Raw genomic sequence first — 24,704 nt, 5'->3', positions numbered from 1 at the left:
AAAATCATTTACTTGTCGGTAAAAGTTTTCAGTTTTTTTTAATTAACAAATCAGAAAAATGATACGATATGCTAATTTGTTCAAGTCAGAAAACCAAACCGTTTAATCGCTTTAAACTTATTAACTCTGAATGATCCAATTGATAACTTGATTGTGTAAATTGATTGCATGATTAAATTGATTGCGAAAAGGGACATACCAAAATAAACAGTTTAGTGATTCAAATAGTTTTCCATATCACGGATACTATTTAATTGCATTTTCCTAATAACTAAGAATTACAGTCATTGTTTTGAATAGAACTTATTTCCTAACAGGGTACATATTTTCATTTAAGCATATTTTAAATTTCTATTAAGAGGAAATTAATGCAAATTTTTATTTGTTTATTTCAGATTTTATTTGATGTTTAGTAAACATTATGGCTTGCTCTCAAAAAGAAGCAGGTAGCATTACCTTGCCAGAACAAGACGTTGTGTTTCGAAACCTTAAAAATGCCAAAAGATTTGCTATAGATATTGGTATTACTTTAATTTTGAAATTTTTAATTTGTTTTATGTAAAGTGTAGAAAAGTAAACATTACCGTTTTTATGTGTTAAAGTACGATAAGATTTTTAAAATTTTGCTGGAACAAATACTGGAATAGTAATTACTACCATACATTACGCTGAGCATTAATCACAGAAATATAAATTATGTTTTTTTGCTAGAAAATTTTTTTCATGCATAAAATTTTGAGGTACAAATATATGTTATTGTAAGTTTTAGCTTTTAAAAAAACCACGTTCAAAATTTTCATTTTAGCCCTTAATTTATTGTTCTTACTTTTTTTTTATTTATTTATTTGACCTACAAAATTTTTCATCCTTTGTTATTAAATTTTTCAGTCAAGTCTAAAAAAATTTTTAAAAAAAGAACAGAGAATCTAAGCACAGAACTGTCAATGGCTCCACTGATCTTAATATTGTGCAAAAATACTTTTACTTAAAAATACTTTAAAAATACTTCAAAATGCTTTTAACTGATTTAAAATATTAAAAAATCATGATACAGGAAGAGAATTTATGCTGATTTTTTTTTTCCATTCTTGTCAATTCTAGTTATAATAGAAAATTTTTATGACATATTTTTAAACATTATTTAAAAAATTTAAATCTTGAGCTTATTGCCAAGGGGTTGCTTATTCGAGTTTTATGATAAATCAGATACTGAGTATAATATATATTTGATTAAACATGACAGTCAAAAATTCCTGATCCCTTATAAATAAATCAAATTTATGCAAAACGAATAAATCATTATACAATAGGATATTAATAATTTAATTAAAAATAATGAAAATTGCTGTAGAATATAAAAAATAATGGAAGTATAGTTTACATTGCTGTTTGCAAATGATTGAAGTCTAATTCCATTTTTTCATTTACTTTTCAATTACTTTTGCTATGTATGATTCTCCACCAGAAGAACAGCTTTTTCAAGAAGATATTTTTATACCACAAGTTCAAACATTTTATTTTGAACCAATCAAAAAAGTATTTTTTTGTTTGTTTGTTTTTTTTTTTTTTGGAAAATTTAATAGCTTTTAATCAAGATCCAATCCAAGTTTCGTAAGTCTGTCATTAAAGAAAATTACGCCAAAATAATCAAGTTTTTGCAACTTCTGGCAATGGCGCGTTGAAAACTAAAAAGACGTTTTAGAAAGGGGACCAACTCATTAATGCTCAACTTGTAGCCAACCCCTGTTGAACAATAGCATATTTTTATTTTATTTTTTTTTATATTTGACAATAATAAAATGTTTTGATGCCTTGCCAAAAGAAAAATGCGTAAACAGATACCAATATAGAAATGTCTCCAGTTGTTATTAAGAATTTTTTAAAAAAAAAAAACATTTCACTTATAATTCAAGGTGTTTATTGTATAAATTTTGTAAGGTGCTGAAATATTTCCTTTTGCAGGTGGTTCACTGACGAAAATTGCATATTATTCCACAGTTTCATACAAACGAGCATTATACTCATTAGATGAAAATTCAGAAACTCAGGTATAAATTTTTGGTTTCTGTAAATAATAATTCTTTTCTTTAATTATACCTAATAAAAATATTTATACAAGATTGTAAATTAATTTCAATTTGTATTTCACAGACTTTGTGTGGCATTAAAATGTTTAAATTAATAGGGTAAAATTAGTTAAAATATTAATTTTGACATTCTAAACAGGGCAATTTTTTTTCTCTTGTCTCAAATAAAAAGATTATTGCTATCAAGAATCACGCTCTCAATTTCAGAGTGCGCAAAAATTTACATTTTGAAAAAATTGTGGAATTGAAATGAAATTATCATGATTAAGTGGCTCATAAAGTGATTATTCCAAAGCGTGTTTCAGAATTTATAGATCTTAATAATATCTATATATTTAAAATGAAATCGATATTTCAAAAACTGTGTGAAAATCCCAAACTGTTGAAAATGTGAACGATAACACCATGTGGACAATAAAATCTTCACATATCGAGTTCAAAAAGTAAATATTCAAATGCATGATTCTGAATTTCCCTCATATAATAATGTAGCATTTAAAAAATGTGAAAATCTGTAACTATAATGGTCAAAAATGTGAACATAAAACCACATGGGATGGCAGGTGAATTGTTAATAAATACGAAATGCGTGATTTCAAGTTTGCCGAACAAAATAATATTGCATTAAAGCACTGAGATTTTAAAAACGAAGAAAATCTGTTTTAATAACTGCTGAGAAAATGATCGACTAAAATACACAAATTCAATGTGGAATCGTTGCTAACCGAGAAATAATAACTTACTGAAATGCATGCTTCGGAATTTACTGTATGTTATAATGTCATATTAAAATATCGATATTTATAAAACCATGTGGAAATCTATGACAAAAATATTGCAACCGCTCAAACCATGTGGATTTATTTGTTGTTGATTGAAATTGGCGTTACTTATCATCAATTTGTTATTTTTTAATCAATAAGGATGTTTTGATCTTTGTTTACCTTAAAGATCTATCATCCAGAAAAATCTATTTTCTGGACTTGCCGAAGTCCCGTCAATTCCGGATATGAGACTTTCCACTGTGTATATATCGCTCATGGGCTGCAACAGCAGCACAACTTAAAAAATCAAGTTTTGGGATAAGTGGGTTTAAAGTTTTCATTGCTAAGCAAAATGCATAAGAAATGCTTTAGTTTGCCTAAACGAAGATTACCTTCAAGTTGAATTATGAGTTGTGCTAGTATTGCTGCTGAAAGAATGTGCATTTTCATATTTACACCTGTTCTTAGTCCAAAATGCATGTTTTTTGAGTTGTGCCTTTGAGTGATGTATGTTTGCTTCTTTTATTCCATAATTAATTATGTTGTTAATCAAATCTTTTAAAATTAATTATGGCATCATATTTCAAAAAAGTTAGATAGCAATCATTGGATGATAAAAGCATATAAAGCATAACAAAACTAGCAGTTGTAAATGTTCTGTATTACCTTAATTAACAAATTGCAGATTTCTATAGCTTCCAATTAATTTAATATGACTGCTTCCTACGATTTTATGCAGAAAAGCAAAAAATTCTATTTTATTCATATAGTTTTTATTTTATGTAGAATCCTGAAGACGGTCATTATGAAGTATTGGAGACTGATGTAGAAGTTGCCCGCTTACATTTCATTAAATTTGAGACTAAACACATTGAATCCTGTCTTCAATTCATTAAAAAGAATTTAATAGGTTCACCTGACTTTATGAGAGGCAAAAGCATTAAAGCAACCGGAGGAGGGGCTTATAAATATACTAATATACTCACAAACACTCTGGGTTTGATGTAAGTGATGCTTTTTCATTGAATGTAGTTCGACTGGAATTTGCTAGTTTCTTTTGATTTAATTAAAAATTCTCCTTTTTTTATAAATAATTTATTTAGAAAAATCCCTAAGTTTCATTTATAGTAGTCAGTTTTGAATATTTGAAAAATTTACAACTTTTTTTCTGAACTTTATTTTTTATTTAACTAAAGAACATGTCTTAATTAATATAATAGTTAAAGAATATGAATTAAAGAATTTTTTAATGTATACTCGTATATAAGTAATATTTATAACAGTTTTTCAATCTAATTTTAGGGGAAAATGTATCATATCTAAAGTGCAGAAATACCAAGTAAAATTTTGATTTTTTTTCCTTTAACAAAAACATGTTTAATACTTATGTAGGCAAATAATAAATTTTTTTAAGGATTCAAGATGTTAGTGGTTTAAATACAGTAAAAATGAATAAAATTATTTTTCCACTGGAAAAATTTTAAAAAGTTGCTAATATTTGTTTGTTATAGTGTAGAAAATATTCTACATATTTATTATAAGAATATATTATTGATAAATATAATTTGTTGTACAGAGCAATGCAAATGTACATAGCTAAATACAATGCTCATCAACTGGATTGTTAAGTATGAAATGTAAATAAAAGATATATATCTTATTAATTTATATCCTGTTAACAAATTTTCCTAAATAATAGTTCATTTTAATGTGGTGCAATGATGTGCTATGTTGCAAAATACATTTGTATGATAGATAAAGAAAAAAATGGCTTAACAAAGCAATATTTAATGAAAATTATCCTAATTGTTTATTAATTATTAATAGATCAAAATTTATGTTAATTGCAAAAATTAAGATTTAATGTTTTATGATCATTTTAGATTGGCAAATTAAACAATTCTACAATTATTTGCCAAATAATTTTTTTTTTTTTACTTACAACACTAAGAATTTTTATTCTATTTTTTACATAAAATATAATTTAATGCATTCTTGTATTTTATAAATATCATCAACAAATTTCAAAAAGCTGAAGAACTCAAAGAAAAATGTGATTTAGCAATCATATTGCATCAATATATATAATAAAGAACTTTATTAATGAGTACAAAAATTTATCAAACTTTTTCAGTTATATCTATTACCTCATAGATGGCACAGCTGTTATTTATGAATTTGCTATCACACTGTTATTTAGGAATTATGTGATAAGTATATTCTAAATAAATGTTTAGAAACTAAAAGAATCCTTTTCTAACTCTTTTGTCATTTCTAGTAGCTCAAATGAAAAATGTCTTGTTCAGATGTGAAAGAAATGGGGCAATAAATCATTAAAGAATTAACTTTTGATTCATAATTTCTTTCAGATTATCAACATTAAATCATTAGTTATTTTTAAAAAAAATTGAACATAACTAAATTTTATTCTATTTTTTAGGGTGGATAAAGAAGATGAAATGGAATGTTTAATTAAAGGCTGTAATTTTGTTCTGAAAAACATTCCAGATGAAGTATTTGAATATAGAAGACATGTTAATCCAGAATATCGTTTTCATAGTGTTGAACCTAACATGTATCCATACTTACTTGTAAACATAGGATCAGGTGTCAGTGTCATGAAGGTATTTATAAATTTATGGAACTTTCTGTGTCGAAACTTGAATTCATAAATTATTAAAATAGTCATTTACTTCATTTTCACAGTCAGTTATCTTTTATTAAAAATTAAATTATTAATGAACATATAATGTTTACTAATGGAAATTTTTATTTTATATCAAAAGAAAGAATCTTGATTGATTGTTGATCAATGATGAGTTCAATAATCATGACTGTTCTCTGACATCACAATACCAATAGAAACCTTGAGATAAATTAAATAAAACAGCCATACGTGATTAGCCAAGAACTAATAATGTTTGTCAGATGATACTGTCCAAAAATGCAGTTAACTGTATCTTTGGAGAATGCTTGCAGATGTGTATGAGAGTGGAGATGCACCAGTATCTGCCAAGGGCAATATAGGAGTCAAGGATCATGTTAGATAACCTAATTGTTTACAAAAGAAGTCAATTAAAGAAGATATCATTTGTTTAATATTGATTTTGATTTTTCATTGCAAATGATGACAATATAATTTATTATAAGAAAAATAGTTTTATAACCATTAATAAATTAGTAAAATATTTAATGTAGTTAAGATTTTTTTTTTGCCCAAAAAATTAGATACTAAAAAGCTGGGGTGTTCTATAAATTCTGTGTGTAGATTTCAATAACAAGAAGGACTACTCTGTGTCAAAATTTATTTTACTTGATGAACATTTGCTTTAGTTGAATTTATGATTTTGATTTCAGCTCAATTTATGGTTTTAATTTAAGTTATACTTTTTATTCAATTTATACTTTTTATTCAATTAAATTTATGACAGAATATCAAGTGACATAAAAAAGACAATGAAATGTGAAAAAAATGAATAAATATGACAAACGGAGCTGACGTCTTCAGGGGGTACCAGCTCCGGAAGTCATAAAAGCAAAACCTTTTCTATCGAGAGAGCACGGCAGAAATCTAAAATTGCTCTCTCTGTACCACAAAGGTTTTGCCAAAGTCCAGGAAAAGAATATAATACATAATTATTTCAGGAAAGTCCAGGAAAAGAATATAATACATAATTATTTCAGGAAAGTCCAGGAAAAGAATATAATACATAATCATGTATCCCCTGAAGAAGTCAGCTTCATTTGTCATATTTATAAATTTTTTTCATATTTTATTGTCTCTTTTGTTTCAATTCCTTTCGGATTCACTGTTTCTTAGCTCGTTTTTCCAATTAAAGTATTATTATTTTTAGTTGCTTTTAAAAGTTTAAATTCTTTACTTAACAAGTGGCACAAAGTCATACCTCTGAAAGTAGTGATTTTGTGATTTTTTTATGTGTTGGAAACATTTTTTTTTTTAAATTTCCATTGCTATTTAGAATGAAGTTTTACATGTAAAAAGAGACTATTACTAATGTAGTTTGTAAATTATTCATTACTCTGTAATGCAATTTAAATTGATATTAAAGAAAAAGAGAAAATAAAGCAGGGTAAAGTATCTCACATTTACACTGCTTTACAGTAACTTTATTAAAATGTTGTTTTAAAAAAATTTGTATGTATAACAGGTGGAGTCAGAGTCATCTTATGAAAGAATCGGTGGTTCTGCAATGGGAGGTGGCACATTTTGGGGTTTGGGATCTCTCTTGACTAAGGCCAAGGTAGTTATTTTATTTAAATTCTATATTACATACTCAATTCCTCCTTATTTTCAAAAATCATATTTCAGTGCACCTCCTTACAATTAATAAACATATTTTAATCTTTCTAAATACTCAGATGTATTTAAAAAGATTAAATTTTGAAACCAATCCATACCTGCCAACTTTTACGCATTGGGAATAAAATTTTATTTCTATATTTAAAGTGGTAGTAAAATGTCTGCTTTCCATATATTTCTTGCATTTAAAAACTTAATTTATAATCTTTTTGACCACCACTATTTTGAAGAAAATTAATCCTATATATTAACATGCAATACAGTTTTGGTAGCAGTTCGCCTAAGCTTTTTCAAAATACTGTGTTTGTTTCTGTCTAAAATTGTAATTTAAATTCCATTTTAATACCACTGGGGAAAATCATCCTCAAAAGGATTAAAAGTTGGCAGGTATGCCAATCTTTAATTATTTTTTAAACCAAATTTTTGTGTGCATGTAATGTAATAAATAGTGCCTAATATTTTACCTATAAATATTATAAAGATATTTAGAATAATTTTTGCAGCAAAAGTTTGCTTAACAATTATATTGTGTAAAAATACCTTAATTTGCTTTGATAAAAAGAGTTACAAGCAAAATTTTTTCAGCTGGTTATTAGACTAAGAAACAAGTTTGAGAAAGAGTGGCTCACATTATCTTTGAATTTTAAAGAGTTTTAATGAATAATATGTTTTAGTTGTGGAAAGTAAGGACCAAAAAAATAAAAATGGGATTTTTTTAATGTAGGGATTGGAGCTCTTATTAAGATTAGGCAAGTAGGATATTTGCTTCAGGACTCAAATGTTACATACCGTAGTTGTATAAATTGATCCCTTATTTTTAATTACTAGATATCAAATTTCTGGAACCTCATTTGTGAAAGTCAACAACTTAAAAAACCTATTTCTATTATATTTTTACTTCATTTCTATTTTATTGCAAAATCTTTTAAAAAATCTGGGGAATTTCAAATTCTTTGAATGGGGGTAAGATGGTTTTTTGTGGGAGTCAAATGGTGAGGATGAAGTAGAAACCATTGCAAAGTGGGATCGATCCATGTGATGATGATGCTAATAATATTGATGATGTTCTGGAATTTTTAAATTTGAAGTTGCATGGTATGTTTTAAAAGTTTTCATTGTGTTATATTTTTTGAAATTCTCTTAAATGAGTTATCTTAACTTTTCTTATTCTTAATTTCTTTTTTATTCATTTATTTGCTGAAGGTAATTTAAAGTATTGTTTCTAAAAACATATTTATATGTAAAGAAAATATGATGAAAGAAAATGCAAAATTAATTGTATATAATATATTAAAAAAAGTTTTTGAAAGGGGTAAATTGATGCAGAGTTATTCATATCTGTTACATTTTTTTTTAATGTATCAATATTTCACAATCAATGAATGTCCAAATTTATCATAGATATTTTGTATTATATATAATTATCAGTGTACAAAAGTCAACTTTTAAGGAGTCAAAGTTTGCACCAGTATGTGCGTTATATTAAATGCTTTTTGGTCTGGCTATAAGGGTTTAATCCAAGTTTCTCCATCAAAAATTCAATACCTTCACAAACTAACAATGATTCCCAAAATACATATCTAACAAATTTGTTTTAAAATGCATTAATTATAATTATATTTCGTTTTATCATATGTTTTTGTAGGGATTTGATGAACTTCTAGAGTTAGCTGAAAAAGGAGATCATAGGGGAGTAGATATGCTTGTTAAGGATATATATGGTAGTGACTATTCTGCTATGGGCTTATCAGGAGATATAATTGCTTGCAGCTTCGGAAAAGCTATCCACACATCTAAAGATAAAGATTTCAATAGTGGTGAGTCTTTTATTTTTTCTACCTATTTTTCGGCTTTGATACAAATATCAAGAGCACATTCAAAAAGTTTGATAGTCATAAAAAAATACAAAGAAAACGAGAGATACAATCTTTACTGGCATTCAAGTTAACCATTAATTGCAAGACATAATTTGTAGAGCATCTGAAAACTATCAACAAACTCTTCTTTTGGCATGCCACTTATAACACAATTGCCCTATTTTTCTCCATGTCAAAAGCATTTAATCCATTAACCAGAATGATTATTCGAGCTATTGGATTGTTCACTGACCTTTTAAATCACTAATCAAATATTTATACCTATAATTAGCGCAATTTTTGCAAAAATATGAAAATAGTAGAGAACTAAAAATACTTTATAAAGGAAATGAAAATATTAATTTTTCCTGTATCTTTGCATAAACTTTCAAACCACAAATCCCTTTTTATATCATCATTATAAGTCTTTAAGTGTTGAGAATGGCACTTTTATTGTATTTACTTAAATTATTAATATTTCTTGTAGAAAACTTAGCATGTGTGGCTACGTGCATTATGTTTGATTGTTCGTAACTGGTTTATAATTTTTTTTTTTTTTTTTTGGAGGCTCACTTCTTTTATTTCTTCCTTTATACAGTACAAAGCCCCATATCCGACTATTTATTTACCAGAAGGATCTCTTTTCCGAACATTTTTTATTTTAATAACTCTTATCTTGTTCTTCTTATTTTAATAATTTAGATCAGTTTGCACCTGATGACATTGCTCGAAGCTTGCTGTTCATGATCAGCAATGATATTGGTCAATTAGCATGTCTCTACGCCATGCTTCACAATCTTCAAAAAATCTATTTCGGTGGATATTTTCTAAGAGCTCATCATCTCAGCATGCACACTATTTCTTATGCTGTCAATTATTGGAGCAAGGTAATTTGAATTATTTTATGGTGATTCTATTCAATGTAAATAAATGTATACCTTGTTAAGTTAAACGTTTAAAAATTCCTTATTCTTATTTTTTTAAGTGTTGTAAATTTATCATAGCCTTCTTAAACTAAACTAAACTCAGTGGCGCAACAGTCCATGAAGGGCCAAAGCCTACCATGCCCATTGCAGTTTTCTCGACCTTGGGCTCTGGGATGCAGATGATTTAGTTGGTTGGTCAGGCGAACTTGTTAAGTTAAACGTTTAAAAATTCCTTATTCTTATTTTTTTTAAGTGTTGTAAATTTATCATAGCCTTCTTAAACTAAACTAAACTCAGTGGCGCAACAGTCCATGAAGGGCCAAAGCCTACCATGCCCATTGCAGTTTTCTCGACCTTGGGCTCTGGGATGCAGATGATTTAGTTGGTTGGTCAGGCGAACACGGATTCTCCAGTGTTAAGTTCCCGAGAATGCTTGGTAGACATTTATTGACCCACTGAAGGTATGTCAGGCTGAATCAACCTTGCACGCTTCAAGGAGTAGATAGAGCCATGGACCTGTGACTCGAGAGTAGGAAGCTTTATCACTCAGTCACCGAGTTTCTATCATAACCTTACCGTGTTGCTATTTACATTTAGTATAATGGCGTAAAATCATCTTAATCTAAATCTTTTCTAGACATAAACATAAAATGATCCATTTTAAGTCAATTGAATTCTTTATCACAAGTTTTTTCATCAATGTGCCATATTTATCATTATATCATATACTGAAATAATTTTTCTTGAGTCAGTATTTTGTACTCTGATTTTTTTTAATTCAAATCAGAAGTGTTATTAAAGTAAAATGAATCACGCAGAAATAGGAAGTAAGAAGCGCTGTAACTCAGTCACCGAGCTTCTATCATAACCTTAACTTGTTGCTATTTACATTTAGTTTATTGCTTAAAATCATCTTTTCAAGCCTTTTCTAGACATAAACATAAAAAAATCTATTTTAAGTAAATTAAACTCTTTATCATAAATTTATTCAGCAATAAAATAATTCATAAATAAACTATTAACTGCACGTTGCTTATGCATTTGATACAAGTATATAACTAATTTTTTTTTTAAATGTATTATGTTCTTTTAAGGGAAAAGTGCAAGCCTTATTTCTACGTCATGAAGGATATTTATGTGCTATAGGTGCATTTTTAAAAGGTGCAGAAGAATATGGTATGCTTAGCAAATTTTTCTATTTATTTTCTATTCAAACTGCTATATAAGTCCATTATATAAGGAAAATGCACAGTTGCAGATGCAATGGTCATTATAGCAATTTTTCTATTATTAGCAAATAAATTAATTTATAGGCTATTTAATATATTAACAAATAAATTAATTTATAGGCTATTTAATGTATTAACAAATAAATTAATTTGTAGGCTATTAAATGTATTAGCAAATAAATTAATTTATAGGCCATTTAATGTGTGAACAAATAAATTAATTTATAGGCTATTTAATGTATTAGCAAATAATTTAATTTATAGGCTATTCAATGTATTAACAAATTAATTAATTTATAGGCTATTTAATGTATTAACAAATAAATTAATTTATAGGCTATTTAATGTATTAACAAATAAATTAATTTATAGGCTATTTAATATATTAACAAATAAATTAATTTATAGGCTATTTAATGTATTAACAAATAAATTAGTTTATAGGCTATTAAACATATTAGCAAATAAATTAATTTATAGGCCATTTAATGTATGAACAAATAAATTAATTTATAGGCTATTTAATGTACAGTAGGGAACCGATTATCCGGAACGGTTGGGACCATCGCTATTCCGGATAACTGATTTTTCCGGTTTTCTGAATCGCTACAAAAAGCCGTTTTTTTTATTGTCAAACTCAACTAAAAAAAAATATATTTGGAAATAATCTTAAAAAAAAGAAAAAACGATGAAGTAATACACTAATGATTGTTTCCAAAATGATGGTAAGGTAAACATCTTTCAAAAAAGAAAGAAAAATCTCGAAATCTTATGACGAAAAACAAATTTCTTTTTAAAAAAATGGCGGCAAAATTTATCGAATTTCGTTCCGGTTTTTTGATTTTCCGGTTTTCTGATTTCCGGATAACGGGATCTGTACTGTATTAGCAAATAATTTAATTTATAGGCTATTTAATGTATTAACAAATAAATTAATTTATAGGCTATTTAATGTATTAACAAATAAATTAATTTATAGGCTATTTAATGTATTAACAAATAAATTAATTTGTAGGCTATTAAATGTATTAGCAAATAAATTAATTTATAGACCATTTAATGTATTAACAAATAAATTAATTTATAGGCTATTTAATGTATTAACAAATAAATTAATTTATAGGCTATTTAATGTATTAGCAAATAAATTAATTTATAGGCCATTTAATGTATGAACAAATAAATTAATTTATAGGCTATTTAATGTATTAGCAAATAATTTAATGTATAGGTTATTTTTAGTGATGTTTTTTAATCCCATACTCTGTTTATCATGATCTGAATAATTCATTTCATGTGATATCTTGTGTTGTTTGATGCAGTTTTCTACTAATAAGGTTCCAATTTCTTGATGCTTGTGATTTCCACTCAAACTTTGCCAGACAAAGATTCCTTATCATTCATCGGTTTTTGTATTTAAAGTGACAATTCTGTCTCAAGTGTCTGTTTATTCTGTATTGTCTGTATTGTCTTGTTATTACAGTGTGAAATCTGTTTCTGTAATCCAATAGTTTTTTTTTAATTATTTATTCTATTTTTTTTCTAGACGAAAAAAAATGCATCTACAAAATGAAAATTAACTAGACAAAAAAGTGTACATATTTTCATTTAAGTTTTAAAGTTAAAGAATCTTAAATTTAATAATTTTTTCTTTTTACATAGGTTTATGTGAAAAGAAACGTAAGACTTTGTTTTCTCTTATTCTTTATTCTTAAAATTATGATCTCTAACTATTTTCTGTGATTTATGGTGTAATTTGACCCTGTTGTTTTTTAGTATACGACTCCAATCGGGATCTATCAATTCTTTTCTTGAATATATATACTACTCTAACTAATACTCTTGTTTATTTTTTTTTTTAAAAAATATACTATTTCAACTTAAATTGTACTTAACACTCATTTTTTTTTTAATTCATAAAGATACAGACAAATACTCTTGGTGTGAAAATTATGCTGGGAGTTCAGGTCTAAGCAGTCCTCTTCCTACGCAACCTTCATCTACAAACCCAATGGTAAAGATTAAGTCAACTTTTTCCTTTTACTTGGCAACAATTCATTAATTTAATTACACTTATTGTAGTTATGAATATCATTTTGTGCTTTAAGTTAAATCATAATCATCCAAAAGCTGAAAAAATGTAATATTTTTTTAGCTCACTGTGATAATGTTGTAATTATTATAAACTTCTTGAAAGTTGCTTGAAACTATAGAAAATACAGATGATGATGTTTTTAATTCAGTGTTTTACAAAAAAAATTAAATAAGGCGTAACTTTGTAACATTAAGCAATCAATGTTAGTAAATGTATTTTCCCTTCTCAATAATAATTTAGTAAGCAATTCATGCTAGTTATTGTTTTTGTGTATAAATTTTTTGTATTGACCTAGATTTCAGATTTTGCAAATGGCTTCTTTCCCAAACTCCTTATTAAATAAATGTCCTATCATTTAGAAATCTCCATAATTTTTAGATGTTAGCTGCTATGTAATAGCCTAATTTTTTTAAATGTTATTATTGAAATTGATTGACTTCAAAAATGTTGAGCTGGGTTAAACAAAAATCCTAATTTCTCTTTATTCCCGCCAGGGATTTATGATTTAAATCCGATTGTGAAGATACAAGCACTAAGAATTCCTGAAAGAATAGAAAACAATTAAGAGCCTCTAATCTTATTTTCACCACAATTAAAGGTCGTTTAGTTTTACGCGTTCGTATCGACTACCATCTAAATTATTCTTTGAAAAAATTTACCTTGTTTCGCTAAATAGATGTCAGGTGACTGGAAAGCAGCCGAGTAACTTTTCTTTTTGTTATATTTATTTTTGTGTCAAACTTAGTATGTAACACTAGTTGGTCTTTAGTACATTATATTGTTAGCATTTGTTCCAGGCTTGCAACTTCTGGCTCTTATACCATTAAGCTATACATTCTACCAAGCATATTTTAAAAATGCTAATGATAATTCTTCATATTTATTTGAAATGTTAGGACGTTGCTTTAAACAAGCTTAATACAAGCAAAACGTTTATACTTAGCTTTAATTGTATATTGCATATACAATGTATATTGATATACTGTATATTGCTATATACATAGCAATATTTTTTTTCTGTTGAAAAATAATTTTAAAGACTTCCAAAAACTCCTAATTTTATATCAAAACTCAAAATTAAATTTAAATTTTATTGAAATGACTTTTTAACTATTTCATTGAATAATTTACAAATTTTAATTTTAGAGTTTATTTTAGATTGATCAGCTTGAGATCGATCGTTTTGATTGGCAACTTGTTCATTGCCCTCTTTTAAAAGAGCCAACTGAATATGTGCCAGACACAGTTGATTTAACTCAAGATGCAGATGCTAGAGATTATTGGCTTGTTTGTTTTGAAGAAGCAATAGACAAAGTAATTATTATTCTTAATTTTCTTTTTATTTCAGAAAAGGTGATTAACATTTAATAATTAGGTTATATTTTTAATATTTAATGTAGTAGCCTTGATTTAAACTGACTTTATATCACGTTGAAAAAGTATACTGTGAAATGATGCTGAAAAGTATACTGCCCAAGATGTGTTTCATTTCAAATTTATTATCAAGAGTAAATTTCTATCGGTTTATCTGCAATGCAATCATTGTCACTGTTCAGTAGTCAAATTTACATAATTTCAGAGCTGATAATTTGGTATTTATCGAAGGAAGTAGTTGTTTGCAATGTAAGTTGCGTACAATTAAAATTTTAATTGACAAGCTAATGGAAAATAATTTTTATGTAATGGAAATCGTTTTGATTGGCAACTTGTTCATTGCCCTCTTTTAAAAGAGCCAACTGAATATGTGCCAGATACAGTTGATTTAACTCAAGATGCAGATGCTAGAGATTATTGGCTTGTTTGTTTTGAAGAAGCAATAGACAAAGTAATTATTATTCTTAATTTTTTTTTATTTCATAAAAGGTGATTAACATTTAATAATTAGGTTATATTTTTAATATTTCATGTAGTAGCCTTGATTTAAACTGACTTTTTATCACGTTGAAAAAGTATACTGTGAAATGATGCTGAAAAGTATACTGCCCAAGATGTGTTTCATTTCAAATTTATTATCAAGAGTAAATTTCTATCGGTTTATCTGCAATGCAATCATTGTCACTGTTCAGTAGTCAAATTTACATAATTTCAGAGCTGATAATTTGGTATTTATCGAAGGAAGTAGTTGTTTGCAAAGTAAGTTGCGTACAATTAAAATTTTAATTGACAAGCTAATGGAAAATAATTTTTATTACTTTATCTGTACTGCAGGACTAGATATTGTTTGGTTGTCTTTACTAAATATTACTTTAATTTCTTTTTGAGACTTTCTTGCTTTAATGATCATTTCATGATATGTGATCTCTTAAATAAAGCCAACTATTTTTAGAGTCATCGAACACTATAATTTTATCAGATATTTTTAGAATAATGATAGCAAAATTAAGTAAAATATGTGATTTTCTTATATTATATATATAATATTACTAAATATACCAATCACCCCAATTTGAAATTTATTTATAGATAATAATAATAATCTTTTAATTAATTTTTAAAAATAACAAATCGCATGTTTGTCTTCAGTTTAACTTGCAACGACCACACCAAAATTTGCACTTGATACTGAAAAATAATAATGATAATATATAACATATTTAAAATGTTTGATTATCCTTTCTTTTATGTTTTTTGCTTTTTAATTTGGCAATTATTTAAATGTAATTCAAAAGTGTATTTATATGAAGTGTAGTTAAATATTCAAAAGTTGCAATTTAAATTTTTTTTTTTTTTTCAGTTTGTAGAAAGAGCTATACAGAGCCAAGTTCATCACTCTGATGCTCATCAAAGAGCTAAAATATTCAAAGAAAAATATTTAGGCCGTTTACAACAATTAAGGCTTCACCCATTGTAAGTATTAAAAAAAAATTTTGTTTTTTATTTTTTTAGCTTAGTTTTAAAATAAATTTATATTCTGTATACAAAATTTTAATCTTTAAAATATAATGATGCTTTTTTTTTTATAAAAATGCAATGTGAAGACAAATATATCTTTTGTGAATCATAATAATGCAGTAAAAATCAGAATTTAAGGTACTATTTTAATCAACTACTTCTTCAAATTAATTTTAACTAATTAAGTCAACATAAAATATGCATAAAAATGGAAATCAAACATTTAAAAAAAAAAATTTTTTTTAAGCTTTAAGTGAAATTTATTGTAAGGTTTAAACAGTTTTTACATAAAAACTAATTTATTTGCCTTAATTCGAATATTAGCGTTCTGTAAACTAAAAGAAAATGCTCTGCTAGAATTTAAAAAGGAAGATGTTGAATAAATTAAAATATTGTCATTGCAATTTGAAACTATCCAACCGTTTAAAAAAAAAATTACGCATTTTTACAAATTTCAAGGGGGGTAAATTCCAATATTTCAAGCTTTTATCATTTTCTTGTTCTTGTTTTCTCTTTTGAGATGATAATTAGTGTAAAACATTCATCATTCAACCTATTCTGCCATTTAGGATTGTGGTGAAAAAATCGTTTTTTCTTTTAGGTTTGTGCTAAAACTTTTATTTACATTTTAGTTAATGAATTTTTTGTTTAGATTAACGTTGGTTGGGATTCTAAATTTAGACACATAAAATCATTTTAATTTAAATATATCTTTTAAATGTTGCTAAAACTGTTTTAATAGTACTTTTGGCTCTTTAACAGTGAAAAATTTAGATAGGAGAGAACATTAGGTACTTAAATCAATTTGATTTCTATTTTTATGAATGCTGTTAAAACTTTTTAAAATAGATTACTCATAGATTACACTTTTTTTTTAATATCTAATGCATTTGGTTCTTTAACAATGAAAAGTTTTTCTGATATGAGAAAACATTGCTTAAATGAATTTAATATCTAATTATATGAATGTTGTTAAAACTTTTTTAACTATGTAATCATAGATTTTTTTATGTTATTTTAGTATTTTTGGTTCTTTAACATTAAAAACTTGTATATGATAGAACTTTACTAAATTCATTTGATTTCTATTTATATGAATAGCTTTGAAACGTTTTTAACTATGCACTCATAATTTTTTTTCCTAGTGCTTTTGGTTCTTTGACAGTGAGAAGTTTATTGGATATGAGAGAACATTGTTTAAATGAATTTGATTTTCCAGATCCTTATTTACAAGTAACTCAATTCAATGCTCATTCATTTCAATTCTATAATTTAATCTTAGTAACAGTTGACAAAAATTTTGTTTACTTTTATTTTTATGCTGTGAAATTATTCATTGCTTATATTTTGTATGTAATTGAAATTTCTGTAGTCCAACTCTAATTCTTATTCCTAATATAAAACTATTAGACGCATGTTTTTTTTATCATTATTTTTGCCGACCAAAAAAATAAAATTAAAAAGGATATCTTTATGATTTACTGTAAGAACAAGTAGATGTTAATGACTAAAATCTAAGATTAAAGCCTTATTTCAAAGAAACTGGAATGACATTTTATTTTTGTGTCAAGAGTTAACCATTGGTATTTTTGCTGTATGATTTCAGTTTCTGTTACAAGTAGGTTTTTACGAGATGGGGTTGTTAGCCTTATGCTCAAACCCCAACTTGAAGAGCCAGGACGTTACGCTTAGTTTGGTGTCTTAACAATTTTCACTCACTCTTGGCACAAAAATTATTGCCAAATGTAAGTAGATGTGCTTCTCTTAAAATACTAGATGACTATCAATTCAGAACTTCCAATATTAAAGGAATAATAGAATAAAAATAAAATAAAAATTGCATGTTTTATAGTTTTGCAGAAGGGATATAAATTTAAAAATTTTAACTAAATCAAAAATGTCAGTTACCTAAACAAGCCTAATTTTTTTAAAAAAAAATCATAATTATAATTTTAAAAAACTGACTCTTAAATCAACCTATTTGTTAAAAATTTTCTTTGTTAAACATGAGATCTTAATCTGATTTTTAAGTTGATGCTATGAAAATTTCTTTGTGCCTTGTTTTATTTAGTCTCCACTTTTTTTCCAGCAAAAGCGTATGGAAAATGAAATGGCCATAAAAATGCTGAAAAGCAGAATAGATGCTTTGGATTCAATGAATTGGGAAGATAGGCAAATAGCTCTTGTTCAGGGACTACTTGCTGGTAATGTGTTTGATTGGGGTGCCAAAGAAGTTGCAAAAATCATGGAATCATCAGATTTTGGCTTTGCTGATGCAAACAAGAGACTTCAAGGTGTAATATTTATTATAGATTGTAAAGGAAGTAATTTGAATGGAACTTTAAGACTTATATTTGGTTTTCACTTTAGCTAGACCCTGGCTTGTTGACAATGTTAATGAATGGCTTGCACGTCTTAAAGGAGCTGCCCACAAATGTGCTGCTATATTTGTAGATAATAGTGGAATGGATGTTGTCTTGGGTGTTTTGCCGTTTGCATTGGAGCTTTTGAAACGAAAAACAAAGGTAGAATATTCCACTGCTATATACACAATATTAAATTAAATTATTTAGTACATCATATAACTTTTCCGCCTTATATTACTTTTTAGATGTAAGCAGATTTAATAAGAGTTTTCAGATTTCAGAACCTTTGAAATCAAAGATTAATAATAAAATTTATTTAAATATTTTATTAAGTATCTTATAAATAATTTGTCAAAGAATGTATAAAAACATTTTAAAACAAAAAGTATACATAAAATATTTTACTTTTACACAACATTAAATAAAAACATTTAATGCATAATATAACTTTTTTGTATTAACATAATTTATTTTATGTTAGCAAGGTACAATTTGTGAGCGTCTTTACAATCAAGAACTATAGTAATACAATTTATTTAAATAATTTAATAATATTGAATAACAATTTCTGAAAATTTTACAACTGAAATCTAAATATTACAATTAAGATATTGTTTATTTAGTTAACTAAAAAGTTTTTTAGAAAATAGTGAAAATCGAATTCTTGTTCTTTGGCAGAATATTGAAAAATGCATTTTTAGTTCCTTTAATTTTGTTCAGTCATCCAAACAATGCTTTTCACTAAATATATTTTAAAGAATTATATAAAAATGTAGATTTTTTTCCGTGTGTATGTCTATTGTTTGTATGTTTTACAAATGTTGTTAAAATTCTTTATGTGGTCTGTGTGACTTTTAAAAAAAAAGGGAGAAGTTTTTCTCTCCTAATTTGACTATTCAATAAAAATATATTAAATTCTTATTTTATATTGTATTGCTATGTATTGATCTATTATTCCCTCAATCATTATTAGTCAGTCCCTTCTAACTGTGAGTTTTCAAACATTTTCTTTTGCCTTTCACAAAGTTGAAGCTATCATTAAAAAGTTTTTAAACTTAAATACTGCTGTTGAGTTTTTTTTAAAAAGAATTATGTGTATGTTTGTTAATTATTTTAAATTTTTAATTGTAGTTGATTTTAAGTCCAAATGTTAACAATCAGTGCATTTAACTTTTTAAATGCTCGTTTGTATTTTTATTTATATACTTAGTTTGAAAATATAAATTTTTATTACTGAAAATATTTATAGAAGTTAAATAAAAAATATTCGCAATAAATATTTTTTTTTAAGTTTTACTATCATTGAATTCTTTTTTAATTTTTAAGACATTTATCCCTCGTTAAAAAGAAGAAAGAAAAAAAATATCGCGAATATTTTTTATTTAACTTAACAGTTCTTCTGTTTCATAGTAAAATAAAAATGGTTGACATCAAACGTGACACTCCTTATCAGGTTAGGACATGAATGGTGAAAATTTAGTAAAAGGAAAACAGTTTGAAACAAAAGAGAAAGGGGAATAAAAACGAGAGAAACCATGATAACTGTGAGAACAGCAACCTTTTTTTTTTCATTTTTACTATGATGCAAAAGAATTTTCTAAGTTTTATTTGTTCAATATTTAATTTATATTAACAGAATATTAACTCCTAGGTTTTACTTTGTGCTAACTCAAAACCTGCTCTGAATGATGTGACTTATCAAGAATTAAAAGTTCTGATTCGAAAGGTAGCTGCAATTATCACTGAGGTTAATGATGCTCTTTCTAGCTGTCAACTGAAAATTTTAGACTCTGGGCAAGGTTCACCTTGTCTTGATTTAAGGTATTTTTAAAAATCACTACTTGTTGGCTAAAGTATTTTATGCTTTTTACTTTTGATAAAGAAAAAATTAAGCAGAATTTAGTTTGTACATTAAATTTTTGTTGTTTTGCATTTTCATTACTCTGATTTTTATTTTTGAAAATTTTATTTATTTATCTCAATTTATTTTGTACTTTTTTCAGATTACCATAAACTCCACTAGTCTTAGACACCTTAGTGATCTTTCCTAGTTTTAGTTTATTTTTATTTCAGATTCAGTTTTTTAATACTATTTGGTTTCATTACTTTTCATTTCAGTAGTGTTTTTAAGTGCTTGTTCAGTAAGTGCTTAAGTTCAATCTAAAATATATTTTTAAAAAGTTTTGTGATTATAGACGCTTGGTGGCTGAGCGGGAGCGCTTCGCGCTGTCGTGCCACAGGTCCCTGGTTCGATCCTCGGGGCCGGGCAAGGTTGACTCAGCCTTTCATCCCTTCAGTGGGTCGATAAATGAGTGCCAAGCATGCTTTGGAACTAAATACTGGGGGTTCCGCGTTCGGCTGACCACCTGACCGGAACATCTGCTCCTGCACCCCAGAGCCCAAGGTCAAGAAAACTGAGATGGGCACGGTAAGCCTTGGCCCTCTATGGGCTGTCGTGCCACTGAGTTTAGTTTTGTGATTATTGCTTATATAATTTGCGATTTTTGCCTGTATAAGGCATCTATCATTAAAATTTTGGCAAAGATTTAATCCAGTATTAAAAAATATGTGTAGATTAATAATATTAGTAATTAACACTTTTAGAAATTGTTGTATTATTGTAGTAAATATAAAAATGTATTTATACTTTATGCTAAGCATTTTTACTGTTAATTACCTTGGATAAATTTACATAAAAGCTTCCTTGTAAATCATTGTTCTTGATCTAACAACACAGAATTAACCGCTGTGTCATGTTGACATGCAATGGTATCTTTCCCACAGTAAAATTCACTGTTATCAGTTAAGCAAGGGTAAAGTTTGGCCTAAACTTATCATTAAATCTCTGTTGCATTAATCTGGTGCATTGAAAGTATACACTATACAGGGTAATTATTTAAAAAAACTTTGTCTATTTAAGACCCCTGACAAATAGATTGTTCCCGAGAATTGGAAAAAAAATTTTGCTGACTGTGTTATTGGGTATGTACTTGTTAAATACAATTATTCAGCTCTGTTCTCTCAATTACGTTAATTGTTACAGTAGTAATTTTGGTATTTTCAAATGGCTACTTTTTCTCAATAAAATATAATCCTCTCAGTAAAAAATTTAAAATTGAGTGGGAATGATGCTATTTACATGAATAGTAGTGACATTTGGTAGAGTTGAAGAAAATCATTGTCATAACTAATTCGGCAGACGTGCAATGCATCTGCAGCATTTTAACCATTCCGGTAATAAGGCTTTATTACTTCACCTTACTGTTTCAATGTGAGGGGCAAATCAAAGAGCAAGATGTCACTGTTCCTTCTTGTTCATTCCCATTGTCTTTATAGCTTGTCCAGTAACACTGCCCGGTTGCTAAGATTTACATCCTGATAAAATAAATTGCATGGAAACAATTAAACATAATGTATGCATCTATGCATATTCTTGAATCAAGATTTTGTCATTTCTTAAAAATTTGAAAAATGTACGCAAAAGCAATGTGTCAAAAATGTGTCCTTTGCGAGAGATGGCAAGTAGCAAGTAGAATGGGATGACAAGAATTTAATGCAGATTAGTTTACTGTGTGCAAAAATTCGCACCCGTTTGGTATGCAGCCCTGTTTAAAATAAAATAAATAAAAAAATTTACTTCGTAAACGTCCTCAGAAACACATGCAATGTTTTTCCAGATGCAAAGAATAGCTGTTACGAGCGTGGTATGCATTTTAGCTGGTTGCATTTGCAGTAAGAAAAACAAACTTATTTATTTAACACAGCAAATGTATTGCTCATCAATATCAAGTGGATGAGATTGATGATCTTAAATCATTGGTGATGGACATCACTCGTAAGTTATCAATATGAAATCATTTACAAGGTCTGTTCCCATTCTGTGCTCCACACATTGAAGATGCGCGACATCTCTGCTTTAATCAGGCCCAAAAGACAGTGGTGAATGATGGTAATTTTTTTATTTACTTTATTTTAGATAGTCGCCATGTGACGATTGGCGACGACTAATCTTTCCCTCTACACAGATGGTCAACTTGTTAGGTTTTACTATATTACAATATTATCTTCAAAATATCCTTATTATACTTTTTGTGTGTGTTTTATTTACATTATATTCCCTTACCTTGTTTTATTTACATTGTATTTCCTTACCCTATGAATTCTATCAATATTTTCAATTCCTTTTCAGTCGATTAAACCTTGAAGTTGCGCAAGCAATGGAATCCTATGGAACTGATCTCATTGTTTTAGAAGGAATGGGTCGTGCTGTACATACAAATCTAAATGCAAACTTTAAGTGTGAATCAATCAAAGCTGCTGTTTTAAAAAATCACTGGCTTGCATCTCGATTAGGTGGAGATATGTTTTCAGTCATATTTAAATATGAAGCTCCTTAAAGTAGCAGAATAACATTATATTTATTCTGACTTCGATGGTAATGCCTTGTGATATTATTCTTTTGTGCAAAGGTGGTTGTTCGAAATTATCTATTTTTAATTATTGAAGTACTTTTGTCTTTTGGAGTAATTGTATGCTCGAAAAATCCCAACTTTCCCATAAGTTCGGGTCTACACATCAACAATCATGCTGAAAGTAATTTAATGTCACAATACCAGGTATTTCCTTAAGATTTATGTTATGTTATTTCTCGCAGTAAATGGCAATATATTTATCAACCGTATTTGTTAAATTTTCTGAGCTTGAGCTTCAGAATTTGGTTCAAAGTTTTTTTTTCCAAGTTAAATCATATGTTTTAAGTGGAATTTCAGTACAAGAATTTATGTATGGGTAATAAAGATGAGATGAGCACATCCGAATAGGGGCTCCGGTTAAGCTTCTATATACATTCGTTCTATGTAAAGTCCAAATCGGTATATATATATAGTTTGTTTGATATTGTTACTAATTTTTAAAAAAAGTAAAATAATTATTAACTATAAACAATTGAGAAGTATTAAATATTAAGAAACAAAAGAAAATCAAATAATTTATCTTGTATTTTTCAAATTTTGGCTATATATCATTTTAGAATTTTGGCCTTTATCTAAAATATTAAATCTCAAATGAGTAGGCTTATTCTAAAAAATTCTATTGATTTCAAGTTACAACCCCTAAGAATGAGCATGATCACATGTCTAATGGATATGCTCAAGCTTATTTTTGGTATGCATTATATAGATATATAGGAAAACATGGAAAAAGATATGAAGATATTTTAAAAGAAAAGAAGAAAAAAAAGGCTAAAGATATTGTTTTAAAAAATATTCAAAAGTTTAAAAAAAAAGATGAGAAGTGTAAGTACATATGAATTTGCTATTCACTTTATGCATTACATTTTATGTTTTATTCTACATTTTCTTGAATTTTTATTTTCTATTTTTATTTTGTTTTATTTTGCATTTTTTGTTTTACATTGCATTTTTTGTTTCTCTTTGCATTTTTTTCTTAATATGTTCTATTTTTGTTTCAATTTTTTTGGTGCTCTTCACACTATTCTGTTGATATATTTTGATTTTCCTCTTTTTAATTTTTTTTTCCTTATCCCTTAAAATATCTTCACATTTTTTCCATGACACCAAAATACTTCTCTGTATTATCTTCAAAAAATATTTCTATTGAATTCTCTACATTTTTAACATATTTTAGGAATTCTATGTACCTGCAGTTTATGAACAGTAAATAAAACTTTTTTTTTCTTAATTTTCTTCGTTAATCTCTCTTTTGCATGCCTGGATAACAATTTAATTTTTTTAATTTTAGTTAGGATCTAAAAATTGATCACCTAATTTTAAGATCTACAGTAGAAAGGTCAAGTTATTGTTATATTTCTTTTTCATCACTTTTTTGCGTGCCGAAAGTGGCATAAATGTATTAAACTCTTTAAAAAAATCAAATATCATTAAAATGTTTGCATTTTTTTAGATAAATTGAATTAAAATATGTATTGAATCCCTGTGGTTTGTGCAGAAAATGTTTATTAAGACAAACACTGTATTAATTATTTTAGTGTTCATGCCATAAATATTCTGGTTGAAATGCAAATAATTGTATGAAAATATAGAGATGCATTATCATATTTTATCAAACTATGTTCTCTAGATATTAATTGTATTATATCTTCTTGTTTGTGTGATCAGTTATATTTTTATTTAATCATGCAGCATTTAT

At 26.9% G+C, this 24,704-nt stretch overlaps 1 protein-coding gene across 1 annotated transcript; it reads left to right on the top strand.

Annotated features, from left to right (window-relative positions):
- Nucleotides 1-66: 66 nt before the first annotated feature.
- On the top strand, nt 67-24,704 carry LOC107439651 (4'-phosphopantetheine phosphatase). Its single transcript, XM_043048019.3, has 17 exons — nt 67-318; nt 396-521; nt 1,963-2,048; nt 3,638-3,855; nt 5,292-5,475; nt 7,021-7,113; nt 8,818-8,989; nt 9,731-9,915; nt 11,049-11,130; nt 13,106-13,197; nt 14,437-14,592; nt 16,013-16,125; nt 17,316-17,403; nt 18,260-18,464; nt 18,541-18,695; nt 20,188-20,357; nt 22,726-24,704. Exons 2-17 carry the CDS (start codon nt 422-424, stop codon nt 22,931-22,933), a joined length of 2,307 nt encoding a protein of 768 aa, XP_042903953.1. The 5' UTR covers nt 67-318; nt 396-421; the 3' UTR covers nt 22,934-24,704.

Source organism: Parasteatoda tepidariorum, chromosome 1 (assembly GCF_982258835.1).
Source record: "Parasteatoda tepidariorum strain Cologne lab strain chromosome 1, Ptep-v5.0, whole genome shotgun sequence".
NCBI classification, from domain to species: domain Eukaryota; kingdom Metazoa; phylum Arthropoda; class Arachnida; order Araneae; family Theridiidae; genus Parasteatoda; species Parasteatoda tepidariorum.
Note: the sequence above shows the minus strand (reverse complement) of the source record. Positions and strands in the feature narration are given on the sequence as shown.

Bases quoted from the DNA above. Each gene is read 5' to 3' on its own strand.
- LOC107439651 (XM_043048019.3), top strand. From the start codon at position 422: ATGGCTTGCTCTCAAAAAGAAGCAGGTAGCATTACCTTGCCAGAACAA. The intron at 7,114-8,817 runs GTAGTTATTTTA...ATGTTTTTGTAG, and splicing joins CTCTCTTGACTAAGGCCAAG to GGATTTGATGAACTTCTAGA. The intron at 20,358-22,725 runs GTATTTTTAAAA...ATTCCTTTTCAG, and splicing joins TCACCTTGTCTTGATTTAAG to TCGATTAAACCTTGAAGTTG.